Source organism: Stegodyphus dumicola, chromosome 8 (assembly GCF_044657685.1).
Source record: "Stegodyphus dumicola isolate Sdum_Otavi_A_Nest chromosome 8, ASM4465768v1".
In the NCBI taxonomy this organism is placed as follows: domain Eukaryota; kingdom Metazoa; phylum Arthropoda; class Arachnida; order Araneae; family Eresidae; genus Stegodyphus; species Stegodyphus dumicola.
This window is the reverse complement of record NC_140775.1, coordinates 147,402,054-147,420,262: the sequence shown is the minus strand read 5'-3', so window position 1 is coordinate 147,420,262 and position 18,209 is coordinate 147,402,054. Positions and strand designations below refer to the sequence as shown.

General features: G+C 29.0%; 1 protein-coding gene across 1 annotated transcript in view; it reads right to left on the bottom strand.

Moving 5' to 3' along the window:
- Positions 1–549: 549 nt before the first annotated feature.
- Positions 550–18,209, bottom strand: part of LOC118186468 (uncharacterized) — a 33,237-nt gene continuing 15,577 nt past the window's right edge. Inside the window, exons 2-3 of the mRNA XM_035356572.2 lie at positions 13,581–13,738; positions 550–12,347 (exon numbers count right to left, since the gene is read on the bottom strand). Coding sequence (XP_035212463.1) covers positions 12,069–12,347; positions 13,581–13,738 — 437 coding nt within the window. The 3' untranslated portion in view covers positions 550–12,068. The remainder of the gene's footprint in view (positions 12,348–13,580; positions 13,739–18,209) is intronic.

Sequence of the window (18,209 nt, the reverse complement as noted above, 5' to 3'; positions counted from 1 at the left end):
AAAAACATAAACTGCTTTTTAGCCCTTAGAACGCCAATGCCTTCGCTCACCTGCTTACTTAAAATTCCAAAACGGATGAAATTCTATTTGAGATTCACAATAATTTCTCTCCCCCCCCCGTATATTAACGAACAAAGAGCTATGAAAATTTCAAATGATATGCCCTATAAAGTCCTCCCAATTCCTAACGAAACAGCTTCCATTATCCGATGAGTGTCTAAGTCACCTTTAACCTAAAGATAAGGAGCTTCAAAAGAATCATTTTAGGTCCAAACTGTCTACAATAAAAATGAACTGATATAATGCATTTGGGGAAACTGCACTTTTGGCTATTGTGTACTTTAGGAGGAGGATAGAACCAAAGCATGCGATCTCGGCCGTTCAAGCAGCTATTGGTTGTTTGAATAAAAGTCTGTTTCAGGCATTTCAATCGTTAGAGAGTTAAAAGCTGAAAGCTTGAAGCACTAACTGGAAAATTAAATGATACTTAAACGACAAAACGCTAAATATATTTAGAAAAAGAAAATATGATAACAACTACACCAACACTTATTATAAGTTAATATTTTTATTCAGTATTAAAACTAAATTGTTCCCAGTTTACAATTTTTTTCGGTCATAAAGACACAAATACATACATTTTCATATCGTTAAAAACAGTTTCATAATCTCCATAATAATACAGTTTTTAAAATACACTAATTTAAGATCAGTATTTATTTAGAAATTACAAATAAAGTGTTGAAAATGGCATAGTTATGTTTTAGTAAAATATAATATATAGGTTGCTCTGAAAGTTTTGAGAATTCAGCTTTATGCAGCTGAGTCTTTCTACATAAAATAACTTATGTTTTCAAGGTAAAGGAGCATCTGATGGTAGCATGTGAAAAAAAAAGGATTTATTAACTACTGCAGTTTCTCGAAAAGACCATTTAATTTTTGTCTAGCTGATATTTTATTGAAAAATTTCGTGGAAGTCAATTATGAGCACTTTTGTGCTAAGATTTTTATGACTTTAAAGTTAGACTAAGCAAAAAGCGAGTCTCTTAAAATGTTTGTGCGGTGTTTTTATGAAAATTTCTCCTGAAGACGCAATTACAGGTGGTTCAATCAATTCAGACAGGGGTAACATTTCTTGCAAGATGACAACTGCTGTGGCCGACTAGCCAAAGACTAAACAGATCAAACCATGATGCCCACCGAGAAGTTACCAAGAAATAACTTGTGCTCAAATTCAAGACATTCCAATATTGAATTGACAGCCATTAAGAGTATTCTTCATAAAGAAGCTAGGAAGTTTTCAAAACGCTGCAATCTCATCCTCTGATAATCCATCAAAAAGTGATCAATAAGCAAAATGCCTGTCTGCTATATGAGTTTTTCCTTTAAAGATTCTCTTATCAAGGTCAAGACAGGATGAAATGCTGGGAAGAAAATTACATGCTCTTTCTCCTCTAAAAGTGAGCATAATATCACTGCAATCAAAGAACAATGACATAGAATAGCACATCATATAATGATAAGAATTAAAACCGGAAACTGAAATGTCAGGAATCCTAGTATACCATTACAATGTGACAATTCCCTCAGAAAATACAAGTAGTTTAATTTCTAATTGATTCAGGGGTTCGGGTTCTTGGCCCCTAATTTTAAAATTAAATCAATTTAAAGTAAAAATAAATAAAAATTACATATAAAATAAATACATATTTTAAAATATATAAAAATTAAATATATTTTTAACAGTAAGAGATTATGTGAAGAAAATGTAATAGCAATTATTTTGATATTTATTTAGTTTAATACAAATTTTCAAGACTTTCAGAGCGATTCTTTTAACTAAGACTTTTTACAAAGCATAAGCTTTCATGTCCATACTTTAACAATAACACCAAGCTCTGTTATTCATTTTACATTACTACATAAATAGGTAATATAATTAAGAAATTATGATATATTTAAACAAATGTAATACACAATATTAATTATCAGTATACAGTTTATCAGTATTAATTATCAGTTATACTGAAGAATAAAAGTTTGAAAACAAATTTATACATATGACATAAATTCCTAATTCTCTGTATAAATGAAACAGGATTTTAAAACAGTTTATCCCTGCCCAAATGGCAAACAGTATCGATTTAGTGATTTTGATGTACCAAAATATGTCATTACTCAGACTATAAATCACATGTAATAAATGAATTTATACTAACAAGAAAGAAATAATATTTGCATATTACGAAGGCCTAATAATATTATGTGCATATAACTTAATTTGAAACTAATGATGATATTTTCCTGCAATTCCAGATAGAGAACTTAATTACAAACATAACCCCACTCACAAAAATTCTGTACAAATACTCTGTTTTGAAAATTTTTGTCCCATTACGTTATGGATTAGAAAGAATATACCCATGAAAGTTGACCAACATTTACAAAAAGAAAGACAGATATATAATAAAATTTATATAGCAGTAATAGCAGATATTCACTGTATTTAAGATCAATGACAATTACAGAAAATGCCATATAAAAAATACAGAAAATATCTTAATACTAACTTTACCAAATGAAAAATCAACAATTTCAATAGCAATACTTATTATATATTTTTTCATTATATAATACTTAGCAGATGTGTTTTTTGGACTTTAAAGCAAAGAACAGAAGCAATTTTAAAACAAATAATTATTTTATAGCATGTGTAATTTTAAGTGTGTAATGTTACAAATGATTAATTTACAACAGCACTCGCATCATGAGTCACCTACAAAATTTCAAATCACCACTTTGGTAGAATAAGGCCAAACTTGTATCACTAATATATTCCTTACCCATGTGGACCATGTGCTACTTACCTGCAAAGTTTCAAATTCTCAGGTACAGTAAATTTCAAGCCCACCAGTTGAGGTAGAGTGAATAAAAGCATTGAATAATAGTAGTTTGACCCAGGTTCAAATCTCAATGACTAGACTGTATGCATGTTTTTTTTTTTTTAAAGTCTTCCCCATGTGCAATTCAATGCAAGCCAGTTTTCTTCATGAAATCTTCCATGAATGTATCATTCAAACAAATAGCCCTTCAGTGCTTACCCATAACTAACTAATCAATCAGCTTATGAGCTTTAAGACTTTTTTTCAATACAATATTTTACATCAGAACTAATAATTATACATATAATAGATAATATAGAAATTTTCGAAGCTCCCAATTTTCTCCCTAAAATGCTCGGGACTAAATCGCCAGGAAAAAAGAAAGACAGTAATACAGCATGCATTACATAATGCTTTTGTTAACAAAGTGCTGACTTTGTTAACAAAAAGCAGATTTTGTTAAAGCAGAATTAAAGAAGGACACCACTACTATTGAAAGACGAAGAAAACTAGCATGACTAGAATACAACATTTTATGCAACATATTAAAATAAATTAAAGTTGATAAAATAAAATTACCAATAACAATATGTATCCATATATATATATATATATATATATATATATATGGTTAAAACTGATTGGATGAAATATATTCAATGGCATTCCCTCCCATATATATACACACACACACAAAAGAAAAACGAAATACAAGCTGATGGTAAATGCACTAAACCCCTTGTCCTGATCCTTTCATTGTTAGTTCATTGGGAATTCATAACTACTGGATCTAATTTTTTATTCCATAGAATTTTCATCTTCTAGCACCCTGACAACTTCATTACAATGCCCTGTCATGAAGATACCCGCACCTTTAAGCAAGTCAGTAACTATTCACCAAGTAAAGATCTTCACATGACCATGATAAAGGTTACTTTCTTCATGATATAAGCTGAACTTCTTAAAGAGTATTATGCATTTTCATGTTTTCATATCAGGGCACCCTTTTGTCTTAATGAATAATGAGCAATCGGTAAAAAGATGCCAAAACCTTTTGCACATTGACTGCACTTGTCAGACCATCAACCCACGGTTACTTCAAAGTTCACAATAGACACTGAGTCTGTCTATCACAAGACCTACTCTGAGCAATATAGTTAATGCTGACTATTTTCGACTTTCAAAAATTGTCACCCAACAATGTGGCTTAGCACCAATAATATATAACCGTGATGTCACAACACAATCATAATACCTTTCCCTCAGTTTCATGGAGACCTGATTCATTTTTGATAAGCTTTTTTAACTTTTGTAAAGAACAATACATATAAGTTAACTGTTATTTATTTCTTTTTCTGCCACATTTTGAAAAATGATTAAAATTTGGGATCTGTCTAAGGGGTGTAGCTAGGGGGAGCAAGAAGGAATATCTATAACTGAGCACAGTATCCAGATGGTACCAAATTTATAGTACGAAATTTTAAAATATATCTTCCATTCTTAGCAAACAAGAAAGACTCCAAAATCATCAGCTGTCCTTGGGTGCCGAAATTCCTAGCTATGGCACTAGCTGCCTTCAGTGGAACAGTCTTAGTAAAAGGATCACTGGATGTCTGTGATTAGCTTGGTAAATGCAGGATTTGTAAGTGCATCCAGATTCTTTATTGAGACTATGTATCAGTTTATCAGCAAAGTCTAGTTCATGAATTCATCAACATAAACACAAATTAAACCTAGAAATAATCCTAGAAAAATCAGTCAAAATAATGTGTGTCTTTATTAGTCTAACCCCAACAGGCCATAGTAAATAGAGCAAAAAATTACAAACTTATAACATCAAAATGAAAAACAAGCTTAAAAAGGCTATAAAACTGTTCAGTTCTTTTTATTTATTTATTTTGAGTAGTGTGAGTCCAAAAAAACAAAACATTTAAATACAAGACATTAAACACATGAAAAAAACAATTGCATACACAAATTTTGAAACCATACAAGATGGAATAAAAAAAAAATTACAAAATTATATCAAAATCAAAAACAAATTATTTTCTATTTAAGTGAACAAAAAAACAAAACATAAAGACGGAAGCAATCAAACGTAAGAAAAAATAATAAGAAATGAAAATATGACCTAAAAACAAAAAATAGGAGTTTTTATTGTCGGTAAAATTAGAGCAACAACGGTTTTGAAAAAAATCTTAATTCAACATGCCCAGTAGCAAATAATTGTTGTTAAGCTTAATATGTGCTAAGTAATGAAATCTTGTTAACTATGAATTTTAAACTGATTTAATAATAATAAAAATTAAAAAGAAAGAAGCTTTATATGTAACATTAAATATAGTGAATTAAATATGAATAATTTCTAAAAGGAAAAAACATCAAATTACATGGATTATAAATCCAAAAAGAAATGCTTCAAAAATGTCATCTGCCAAAAAAATGTATGACAAGTTATGTTTTAGTTCACTTCAGTTCAATGTATGTGAAAATTTGCAGTGCTTTGTATAAAAATAATGAAATTGTTGTAATGTTTATTGTAAAAAGTTGTAGTGCTTATTGTAAAAATATTTACAAAGTTATAATAAATTTTGAAGAATAAAGAAATAAATTCGACGAAGTAAAAAATAACTGAAGAGTGAGGTATTAAAAATGTGATGATAATGGGACATTGTCTAATAACTGTGAGCAGTTTTAGAGAATGAGAAATTTAAGAAAAACATTACAAACTGTAGATAACCTAAAAGAGAATTAAAGGGGGGAAAAAAACGTTGCCAAATATTACAGAATATAGAACTCACTCAAGAAGGCTTCCTTGAGAGTTCAAAGCTGAAGCAGCCCCATTTTGTTAATTAAAGAAAGAAATTATTATTTTAAGAATTAAACTTTATGTATTTTTTCAGAAACAGGCTGATGTTTTCACTTCTTTTGTTGCATCAACCCCCTGATGATGACACAGCGAAAGATGTAAATTTCTTTCTTTCCTTTTACATCTTTGGTTTTGGCCTTTTGTACCTTTTTCATGAAAGTTCGCCACTATGCTTCTGGCTTTTTTGATTTTGCTTATGGTTTACTCTGAATTGAATATAAAATGGTTTTTAAAAATGTATTATTTTATTTTCGATTTATTTTGCATTATTACCATCACTTGTTGCTTCTTTCAGGTAGAAAATGAATTAGGTTTCGAACTGCTTTTTACTTGTAATGTTTTTCAATTATATATATATATATATATAAATGAAACATCATGTAGTAGTTTTAACTTTGTGGAAATTGTATAAAAGAATATAAAACCTAACTGAAAATTACTGTTCAAATAAAAATTGTCTTATGACACCTTATTTGGCTTTGTAGTTGGAGAGTCACCAGTGGGAAAAAACAGTGTAGAGGAAGTAAAATACTATTTTCGGAGACCTTCTACTTCTCTTGATGTTGAAGGCCTAGGGTAGTTGCGGCCATTTTAGTTGTCATCTTGATGATGATGATGTGAGCAGCATCTTACAAATATTTCTTGTAGAGTAGAATGTGTGGTCACACACATTTTATCATCATTATTTTACCAAGACATCTCGAAGCTGCTAACACTCTCAAACTGCTTGGTTTTTCTGATTCATTAGCGACCTGTCTATCAGGTTAAAAACCTCAACTGGTTCATTTATTATAAATTTCTTACCATCTGGAGATGGCATTTCAATCGGCATAGTTTCCCTTTGGAATTGCCTCCAGCTAAATAAAGCTATTATTACCAAGCTCTTAATAGTGACTGAAAAGAAGCACATTCAATTCAGGAATAGATAATTTCTTCTTTTGTAATAAATATCAATGTGTTGGCATCCTCTCCAAAACAAAGCCATTTTGTCACTATTAAATATTTGTTCAAGCAAATATTCTCTCTCCTCAATTATTTCTACCAGATGTTTTAGAAATTTACTTGCTAAACTGCATCTGAACTTGCATCTCACTTGTGACTTTGACAATACCATTTTCTATGTCAGATCCTCAATTCAATGAAAAAAAAGTTTCTTCACCTCTAAAATCAAGTCCACACATTTCTTGTGTCCTTCACTATCACATCTTTCATGCTTTCAACAATGCGAACTTCACCCTCAACATCTTCTATGTTGAAATAACTCAATTTTTATCCCAAATTATTGTAAAAATAAATTTTCCCTCTTGATGTGGGGGAACCTTTTTTCTTTTTTACTTTTTTTCTAAAATAATAGTGTAAAAATAGTTTCAGATTACCAACATATTCACTTTTTGATTTAAAATCTACTTTACAAATAAATAAATAATTGACACCAATGCTAATAAACTAACTCAGAGAATATGGTTTAAATGGAAAAGTACAGTCAGGGAAAGGAAAAATTGTTTATGGAAGACTACTAAAGTTTCTAGCTGGTAGGTTAGTTATTATGGCTTTTTCATATGTACATAACTGCAAATTTACATAAGTAATATATTATGCAAGTCCGGGAATAACTGCAATCAGGTAAGATGTTCTACTTTCATGCAAGATCACATTTATCAGAAATACATCCCACTTCATAATCTCACTTAATTTAATGCAGGCTTTTGATATTCAGAGCTGGTAATTCTCTTGACAACATATAAAATGAGAGCTTTTAGAATTTTGGACCAGAAATTTCTTCTATCCTATTGACAACTGTATTTTTTATATACTCAACTATCCGGAATTGTCATCTATCTGACATCAAACATAGTCTAGCATTTCCTGTGTTATTTGTTGTTATATTAACACTCCTCAATTAATATTAAGGCTGTGCTTGGTGTTTTCCAGAGAATTTATTATGATGTATCTTACAGCTGACAGACTAAAGTAAAGACCAACTTAAAAAAGTACCAATCCTTTAAAGTGTCCACATTTTCCTATTTTCACTGTATAAATTGTGATTTACACAAGTTAGGCACTGGAAATGGTATAAATTTTTAAAACTTGTACTTAAATTCAAATTTTTCAACACAACTTCTGAGACTTCATAATACACCAGTACCCTGCACGGTTCTACTTGCATAAATATTTAAATCAATGTCCATCAAACCTTACCAAACAGACAAGTGAAGTTAACATACCAGTCTAAATTAAGATGAAAAAGGTCCTCCAAAGGTTAAAAAAACATTTTTACTAACTCTTTAAATTTAAAGGAAGACACCATTTATGTTTACAAATAAAATTCACCACTTATGGTTATACAAAATAACATAAATTGAAATTAAAATTCAGGTAAAGTAGTCAGAGACTACACAAAATAGTCTAATTGGTGGTCTAAGGTGGTCAAAAAATGTTAATCGTGGGTTTTTTACATCAGCTAGGAAATCTGCTAAAGCTATTACAACTAAAAACATACCTTTGGTATCCAAATCTCTCAAGAACCATGCCTGGTGGCAGCATGCCTGCATAATTATTACTCTGCCATCCCCCCAGACTCCAAGGTTCTACACAATTAAAACTGTACAGTTATTATTTCATGACACACATTCTGAGGAACACTAGATTATATAATTTGAATTTCCAAAGTATAGAAAAGATTTCATTGAAAGTGAAAAAATTAGCAAAAAGGGAATCATCAAAAACTCAAATTACTTTTAAAAAAGAAACTTTATATACATTTTAAACAACTTTTTTTCTTTAATAAGGAAATCTAGCATTTACCATTGATTTCTGAAATTAGAAACACATGCTAATTTGTAAGATAGTATAAGTTTTTTTAATTGTATATTTTCATTTGTATGTTCTGCATTTAAAAAATTATAAACATATTATTGCTTTCATCATGCATTTTCTCAACTCGTGGGACTATAAATAAATCAAATAAGTTATAAAAATAAAAAAGAAATAATAAGTTAAAATGTAACAAAATAAAAACGAATAATAACAAAAATAGCAACAAATAAAAATAATAAATAAAAAGATAATACATATTTTGATAATTACAGATGAATACAATTTTCTTTAAGTGATTTAAATTAAAATAATAAATAAATAAATAAATAAATAAATAGAAATTTTGAAGGTTATTTTATTTAAAATATATTCAAAAATAAATTCATCAAACAGAAGAAATATAAAAATAAGCTAAAGTGATGAAAATGAGATTGATCATCAGATATCCGAAAAAAAATCAATGCTAGAAATGGTTGTCTTCATTTAATTTGGATAAATGCATAATAATAATGCACATAAAACAGAGATTATTTTTTTAGATTTCAAAAATACTTTTTTAACCTGCTCTACAAATCTTTGAAATTAAAAAGTTAACTGCAAACTAAGATGTACTGTACTGACTCACTATTAACTTAGCATTTTCTTTAAGAATACTAATGATTTTCAGTAATAATGCTAATGTTAATATAATGATTTTCAGTAATAATGCTTTGTTATCAATGATTAACATACACTTATCTTCTACCAAAGCAGAAAAAGTAAATTCTTTTGACCCTTTCAATAGTTCTAGAAAATCACAGAGCTAACAATGAAAATAATGCATGAAATAAATATATTAACACACATATGCAGAAAGACACATATTATATGCAGACTGATATTACATGCAGATTTTTATATATTATATTACATTTCTGCATAATAATTCCCCCCCCCCCCCCAAAAAAACTTATAAAATAAATCTATTACAACTAGCTTAAATCTGCTTTTATATATATAGATACACAGGACTAAATAGTTTTAAATTGACTTTTAATAATACATTTTCAAATATAGTTAAGCATTAGTACAATTCAACAATAACTAATACCTATATTTAATAAAGATGCAGACTTGAGACTAGTTGTAGCTATACACAGTTGTGAAGTAAAAGCACACACATTAAAAAATGCGTATACAAAAAGATGCATTATGACACAATATAAGTACTGTGTAAATTAAAAAATTAATCACAAACAATATAAATATTAAGTGTATAATGATCAAACATAAATAAAATTTCTAATTAAAACAGACATGTTTAACAGTGTTAAGCTAAAACATAATAATCAGAGTATGTAACAAATAGGAACTGCTGAAACACTAATATAAAAAAAATGCAAAATTCTGTTAATGATATGAGAAATGAAGATCACTTTTTTTTTTGACATTCTTAGCAAAGAAAAGAATTATGAAGAATTCCGAAGGGTTAAAAAAAATCTGACATTTTTTATGAACTTTACATTAACTTCACTACAATTCCGCTGAATGAATTCGAACAATGTAACAGAGTTGAAATTTTACAATGAATAAACTAATGATTTGATCAGAAAATATTTTCCATGAACTCTGCATACATAAATGTACATTTTAGATGAAACTATTAAGCTTTATAAAAATTATTATAGGTAACATTTATGTTTATACATAAATCAGACAGAAATGACTAACTATAGCTTTTACATACAGGTGCTAGGAAATGGCATAAATCAAATTGCTTCAAAAATGAAAAAAAAAAAAAAAAAAAAAAAAAAAAAAATGAAAATTGCAACAAATCATAAAGAAAAATCTAATGCATGGATGGTATCAGTTCTTAGCAAAGAAATGTTAGTTCTTGACAGTAAAAATTGCCTTAAAAATAATAATTCTTTGTTTCTTGATATAATTCTTTGTTTCTTGATATAAGTCTTGTTCTTCTTAAAATATAAATAATAAACAGAGAATTGGCTTTATTTTCAACAAATTGTACAAGCCAGCTTTATCTCTTAGATCTCAAAGTCATAAACTGTTTCTTAATATAAAGTAAACACATAACTCATATGAAGGCAAAATTATTAGATGATAAATCAAAATGTATTTATGATAAAATGAAAAAAGTGTACTTACAATATAGAAAATGAAGCAGCAATCCATATAAAAAAATAGTAAGTTGTATGCAATGATGCATTTAAAACTGTAGTCACAACAAGATAAAATGATTATAGCAAAGGAAAGAGAACAAAGGAAAAAAAGTATATTCTAAAAAAAAAAAAAAAAAGTAGCAATGCAACAAATACAGAACCAGTTACTTCTCTTGAAGTATTAAAAAATATTTGGTAAAGATATGCAATATTAAGTTTTAATAACATTTGTTTAGAAAATCCTATTTACAAAAATAATAATAATAAAAAATTCAATGCAGAAAACAAGACAAATATTTTGTACTTTTAAATTAAAGCTGAAAATACAGATTTATGAAACTCTGTGCACAATTAGAAATATATATATTCAAGTTCTATGCTAATTTGCTTTTCTCTTATTTAATATTATGCTCCTCAAGAAATGGAAAATGTATTCTATAAATATGAATGAATTTTGGGTTCAAGAATTAGTTATCTTTTCAAACCATTCATATGCAAAAGCTGGAATGAATGATTTGAAATCATTTCCATACCATTATTATAGTGCTTCCAGTATTGTATAAACATTTATTTTCTCCTTATCCAATCTTTATATCCATGAAAAGGTGGCAAATCCAATTTTCATAATATGCTGGTATTGGGTACTTGCAAAAGTTTACTAGATTGTAAATGAGAAGAAATTAAAGTAAATGGTAATTTCTTTTCATTTGTCTTTCTTTTTAAATAGAGATTTATAAATTTGATAAGATCCTAACATTCTACAACGGAACTTGGTGTATCTGTGCCACTATAAACCTATTTAACAACAACAACAACAAAAAATGCTATAAAAATAAAATCATCTGTAAAACCAAATGATTTAAAAGTTTAGAGATGATGAATTTGTTAATGACATTTAGGAAGACTGAAAGATTTTAAGAATGATAAGTTGCAAGAATTTCACTAAAAGGTTCTTAACCCAAACATTGAAAGAGTTGGAAAATGAACAGGCATGGTTATTTTCTGACAGGTAAGTAAACAAGCTGAACTTCTGCAAGAACCTAATACATACTAAAAACAAAACTGATCAGCTCACAGAAGTACTAAAAGGCTGTTGTTCATAACAGCTAGAAATTCTGGAATTTTAGTTCTGTTAATTAGATCAGAGTATAAAAATTAAATAAATTGTACTATTTAGATATAAATGCATTTCAATATGCACACAGAAAGTCTGTAGAGCTATTCTTATCCTTAAAAAGAAAACAGATAGTATAATTATAAAGATATTTGATACACTTTCATATCAATAATGGGAAATATGTATCCATAAAATAACATTTTTATTTCTAGTGCCTCAGAAAGTTAATTCCATAACAGAGTTTCAAAACTTTTAAAAAATGAAAAATATCTATACAGGGCCATTCCCGTCATTAAGATCACATAATTTTCATCTGGTGTAGTGGATTTTAGAGCTGTATTACCATAGTTACATAAATATTTATTACAACATGATCGACAAAGGAAAAGTTTCACTCGTTCTCCAACAGTATTACAACCTTCCTGACAAGTTTCCTCGCAGCTTCGTTCCACAGACCAAAATATATACTCACTAGAATCTGTAGAATATCTAAATAAAACAACCTACAGGGAAAAAAGTTAAACTTCTTATATCAAAAAATCAAAAGAATTTTATATTAAATCATTTTTATCATAAAAATTAAACTGATTATCCAATTATAAATAAAATGAACAATTTGTTCATCACGTATAATATTGCTTACAAATTTTGTGAACAACATTATTACATGACGTAACATTTGATATACTAAAGGTAATAAAAAGCAGCAATGCAAAAAAACTTTATTCCTGATGATCACCTTCAAATATAATATTAATAAAAGGAGTTAAAATACTAAACAGATGTTACAAATAAGTTCTTCAAACTTTCTTATGAAAATATCTGCAAGTATCAAAAACAAATTTTTCAATATGTGCTTGGAAATTTATAAACTTCAAAAATTATCTAGCATATAATTTTTTTCACATGAAGTTAACAAAAGAGATATTATGCACTGGAAATGCATGATCATTATGTATCAGAGCACCTCAATCAAGACATAAGTCCCTTCTCCATTCATATGCTAATTCGTATGAATAGAAAAGGGACTTGTATCATGACTGTGAAGCTCTATTTTCTGGCTCTCTTGAAAGAGTGAGATCACATTTAATTGAAATAAGCTTTGAACATTTGAATGATTATGTCCAACCTCTTTTGGATTAGAGCAGTCTTATTTCAGAGCAAGTTAATTTAATTCTGAAAGCAAATTCTCTTTTATTTCTTCACAAAAAATTTACTAAAATAAAATGGGAAAACTCTAAAATAGTGAAAGATAGTGAATACAAAATTCATCTACTTCCTTTAACTTCCTCAGTTACAAGTTTCCTTCTGCATCTCATATAACTCTGATTTTTAACACTCATTGGCATTCTTCCTTCAACAAAAGGTGGTTCAGAAAAATTTTTAAACTAAAACAAAAAACTCAATTTTTCTAATTTACTATACTAGATGTAGGAGGATTATATGTAGAAATGTCTGCTTACCATAAACAGCAGATTTTGCTTTATGGGAGAATGTAATTGCAAACATTTGATAAAAGTGTAAAAGTAAATGAAGAAATTAAACCACCTTTTCTCGAGCAGACAGATTGAAGGTAAAATTTCAAGTATAAATATTAAACAAAATGCAAATGCGAGTTTTTTGAAAAATATTAGATTAACAATTACATGAATTTAGAGGAAAGCACTTCGTTTCTACCTATTTACTATTTTCATACTTAAAGGTAAACAACATTTTTAAAAATATATATTTCTTACAGAACAAAACATTTGATTTGGCTTGCATGATCTTTGGTTTTCTGTGTTGTTGAGTTTCAGATCACGACATGATTCTCCATCATTTAACGTGCTGCAGTGATAGCATGATAAGTTATGCGGTGGCCGAGAAAGATGACTTCCAGCTATAGCCTCAGTTTCTGAAAGAAAAATTTAATTCAGGCAAAAATACTCATACAAAATAAGAAACGTCTGAAGTTTTCATCAGGCCAATAAAGTTAAATTAAAAGCTACAAGATCCTAAGATAGAGAGATCTTAAATAAATCTGAAACAAGTAATATTTCCTCAAAAATTACAGGCTGGATATTAGATTTGAATTATATGCAACAATTCTGGCTTCACTTATTCAGTTATCACATCACTAATGTAATACAAACATTTTCAAAAACCAATTTTTAAATTTTATGCAATAATAAAAATAATATAGAGAAATTTTCCCCCTTCCTAATAAAATAGTGGATTTCACTGAACCAAAGATTAAAACAGTGCACATTTTTTTTAAAATTTTTTTTAGAAAATTAGTCTGCACTAAAATATTATTAAACATCACAGAAAGTCAGCCTATGGTAAATTACAGTTTTATGGAACTATTATTCACACAAGGTGAAAGATTATTTTTCAGTGAACTTATTACAATGAGACAAGTAAAATAAAATGACATAACAGAAGTAATATCCCTTATGATATTTCAAACATAATCAAATACTTTATAACAAGAACATGGATTACATTACTCAATGAACAGAAAAACAGATTAGCACATCAAAATATTTCATTTATAAAAATTGCATTTTGTATATGGCATTGTGTGATTATGGATTAAATTTGTCTTGGATTATTTAGATTATGACAAAGCAGCCTAATGTCACTTCCCTAAGGAGATGGATGCTTTCGGGTGGAACTTTTTAAGGGAAACTGGCTTGCATGCATGTCATGCATTGGTGAAACTACACAAAATTTCCTTCAGCCATGCTTTAGAACCAGGTCAAATTATCAGTGCCCAGTAGTTTTAGGGTTTGGCATGTAGAATCTAACTTTTTTTTTTAAATAACTGCAACAACACTAATAACATTTTATTAATTTTTTAAATTTCATAGAATTCTTTGTGCCTTAAAGGCATCATCTAATAATGATGCAAACTTTGATGTTAATAAGACCACAGAATATTGCAAATGCATTTTATTCATTAAACCAATTTTTTTAGCAGTTTTACTAACTTGGCAATAATTTTCAACTTCTTTTGTTTCTGATTAAAAGTCCGAGAGGATGGCATGTATTCATTTCTGGTTATGAAGTATAAATATGCATTTCTGGCACAAAATGCATACAGTCATATTTTCCCACAAATATTTATCATATTTTCTAATTATTTAATAAATACGTCAGCTTACAATTTTCTTAAACACTTCAAAGAGACTGATGTTAGCAAAACCTAATACTTAAAATCTATTTGAATGGTGAATTGAGATTTTACTGAACTTTAGTATCATTCTATTTCCCGTATTTTTCTATTTCTAAAATTAAATGGCATCAATTTACAAGCAAACTGTACTAAATATATGGCATGCCCTTAAACAAACTGTCATAAATATAATTAATTCTATTTTCCTCCAATAAATAGCTTTAAATATTGTCTTTTGAATTTTATTTCTCTGTACCTTCTATGATAATAGTTTCTTACATGCATGTTATTCCTTTTATATAAAGCATAAAGCTTGATTCATTTGGAGAATAACATCTATTTCATAACTCCAGATTTTTTACATCACTTAAAATATGAAAAAATAGCATATAATATAGTACAGTCTGAGTACAGGATTATTAGCAGATATATGTACATGCCCAAAATGTGTTAATAGTGCAGGCTATTTAGTAAGAGAATTTACAATAGATAAATTTAACATGTAATACCAGAAAAAAAAAATCCTAGAGTGCTCCTCCAGATGCAAATGGGAAGCATTTTCTTGAATCCAGAGATTTCTGCCTCCCAGTTACACAAAAATTCTTCTGTCAATGAATAGTTATTTTCCTAATTCCCTCTGTTATAAATACTGAAGAAGACAGTGTGTGTTACTCCAACATGATAATGCTTTATATATGTCCATTTGTTATATTATTGCCACTCAACAAACTATCAGGTATTCCAGAGTAAAAAAAAAAAAAAAAAAAAATGGTACAGTGCTGCATCTCCCATTCTAGTTGGCTGATTGAATAATTCTGAATATTTTTCACATCTCAAAAGCACATTATAAGATAAATGTTAGATTTATATATAGTGTTGATCTAACAAATGAACATACACAAAAAATTTTTCCAAGCTCTCATATTAATTTTGAAATTTGCATTTAAAACTTCAAATTTTCTGAAATTTTTCCTATGACACATAATCCAGACCTCAAAGCTACAAACTTTCTGCGCAAGCGTTGCGCCTAGGCATTTACGCATGCGCATAAGACCTTTACGACTGCGCATATGCGTGTGTGCATGCGCATAATACATTTATGCATGCACATTTAATGTATAATGGACAGTATAAGCTAAAATTATCTAATTATCTATTTCAGTTAATGTCGCAGATTGCGTTGTTCCTTAATCTTCGAATTGAATCCGGCTTATTATTTTTTGCAGACTGTTAGAGCAATTTTATAAAAGTAAGCTTGAACTTTCGAATATGTCAAATAAAATTTCCGATATATATTTACTAATACGTAAACGATCTACAAAGAGAAAGTATGTTTCGATGTCCATCAAAGAAAAAGTGGAATTGCTGCAAAAAATGGATAAAGGCATATCCTTTTTCTCTAACCATTCCGAAATCTGTTTTGTTGGAAAATATGACCTACTGTAACCCTTTTTCTGCATCATCTCTCCTTCTTGAAATGATTCTAACTTTTACATAAGTTATATATAGAACATCTAGTTTAGTTCTTATTTTAAAGGGATATAGTAGTTACTTTGTTTTTCACTGCCACTGTTGGTATTAAGAACGGATTGTTTCAGCCTAATTAAGATGCACAAACGAAACTTGATGTTATGTCATCTGGAAAGCCGAGTAGTGTCGTTAGCTGATTGGTTGCCGTGAGATGACGCCATGTCTACTTCAGGTATAAGTATCTCGCTTCGCTCTGGCTCATTCCTTCTAGTTCCTGTTTTCTTGGCTCCTTGGTGTGCAGTTTCCAGCCCCTATTGGAAGACGTCTTGCAATGCGTGCAGTCCGGTGATAAGTGCCGTGATTCCAGTCTACAAGATGACTTTTCCTGGATAAGTTCCGTGGTTCCAGTCTACAAGATGACTTTTCCTGGATAAGTTCTGTGGTTCCAGTCTACAAGATGACTTTTTCGGTGATAAGTTTTGTTGTTCCAGTCTACAAGATGACTTTTCCTGGATTCTCAAAAGAGGCTACGATGTGAGTGACTGCCGTGGGCGGCATCCATGTTCTTCATGAAGGCGGCATTTCATACAAGTTAGCGGCAATGTTTTTCTTCTAAGCTGTGATTCCTTGTGTTTAACTACAGTGAGCGGCGTTAGGCCAGTTTTAAGAGCTCTCAAGGATTTAATTTAATTTTAAGGTGCCTTTTTGACCATTAAGCATGGACTTATTGATAGTGTAGCTAATTTCATTAAAACCGCATAATTTCTATTTAGGATACGTTTTTCGCGTATTGAATGCCAGTATTTTGGAGATCAGGTAAAATATTATTTAATATATGAAATTTTTTTAAAATTGATTGTTATATTTTTTTCCAAGTTTCTGATATTGTTTAAATTTATTCATTATGTTTTTATTTATATATATTGTTAATAAATTGGTTAAGTTTAAAAACCTTTTATTGTCTTCAATGTCTGCACAACACATAACCTTAGGGAGCTTCTATTGCTACTGCTGCTAAATGTTTAATTTTACAACTTTAAACTTTGCTTTTGCATCATGTTTATCAATTTCACGCTGCTCTGGTGGGGGGGGGGGATCGTCGTAGTATGCAATGAGCTGGAAGTTGCTCTGTCAGCACTATCTTTATCTTCAGGGCAGATGTTTTTATTTTATTCAGCTTATAATTCCTTACTGATTGTAGTATTTCATCTCGATGTACTCCGTCTTTGATATGATTTAAATCAAATTCCTCATCATTATAAATATCACGAGTATACATCAAATAGTTTTCTGGTTGCAATTTCCCAATTGCAACTATGTGTAATGTATGCTTTACGCATGCGCGCTTTGAAAGAAATGTTTAATAAAGTAAACAAATAAATATTAAGTTTTTTTTTTTTTTTTTTTTTTTTTTTTTGTAAATTTTGATACTCTTTAGATCATAATGGTTCCTTATTTCATAAATTACGGTTTCATATTTTTAATTTCATAATTTCTGCATCCCATCTTACCAGATTTAAACTGCTGATTTATAATCCGGAATCACCGAAGTCCCGACGAGTCTGGATTAAAGACTTTTGACTGTATTAAGAATTTTTTTTTGTAAATTTTATACCCTTTACATCATATTGCTCTTTATTTCATAAATTATGGTTTCATATTTTTAATTTTATAATTTCTGCATGCCATCTTACCAGATTTAAATTGATGATCTATAATCCGGAAAAACTCCCCACTC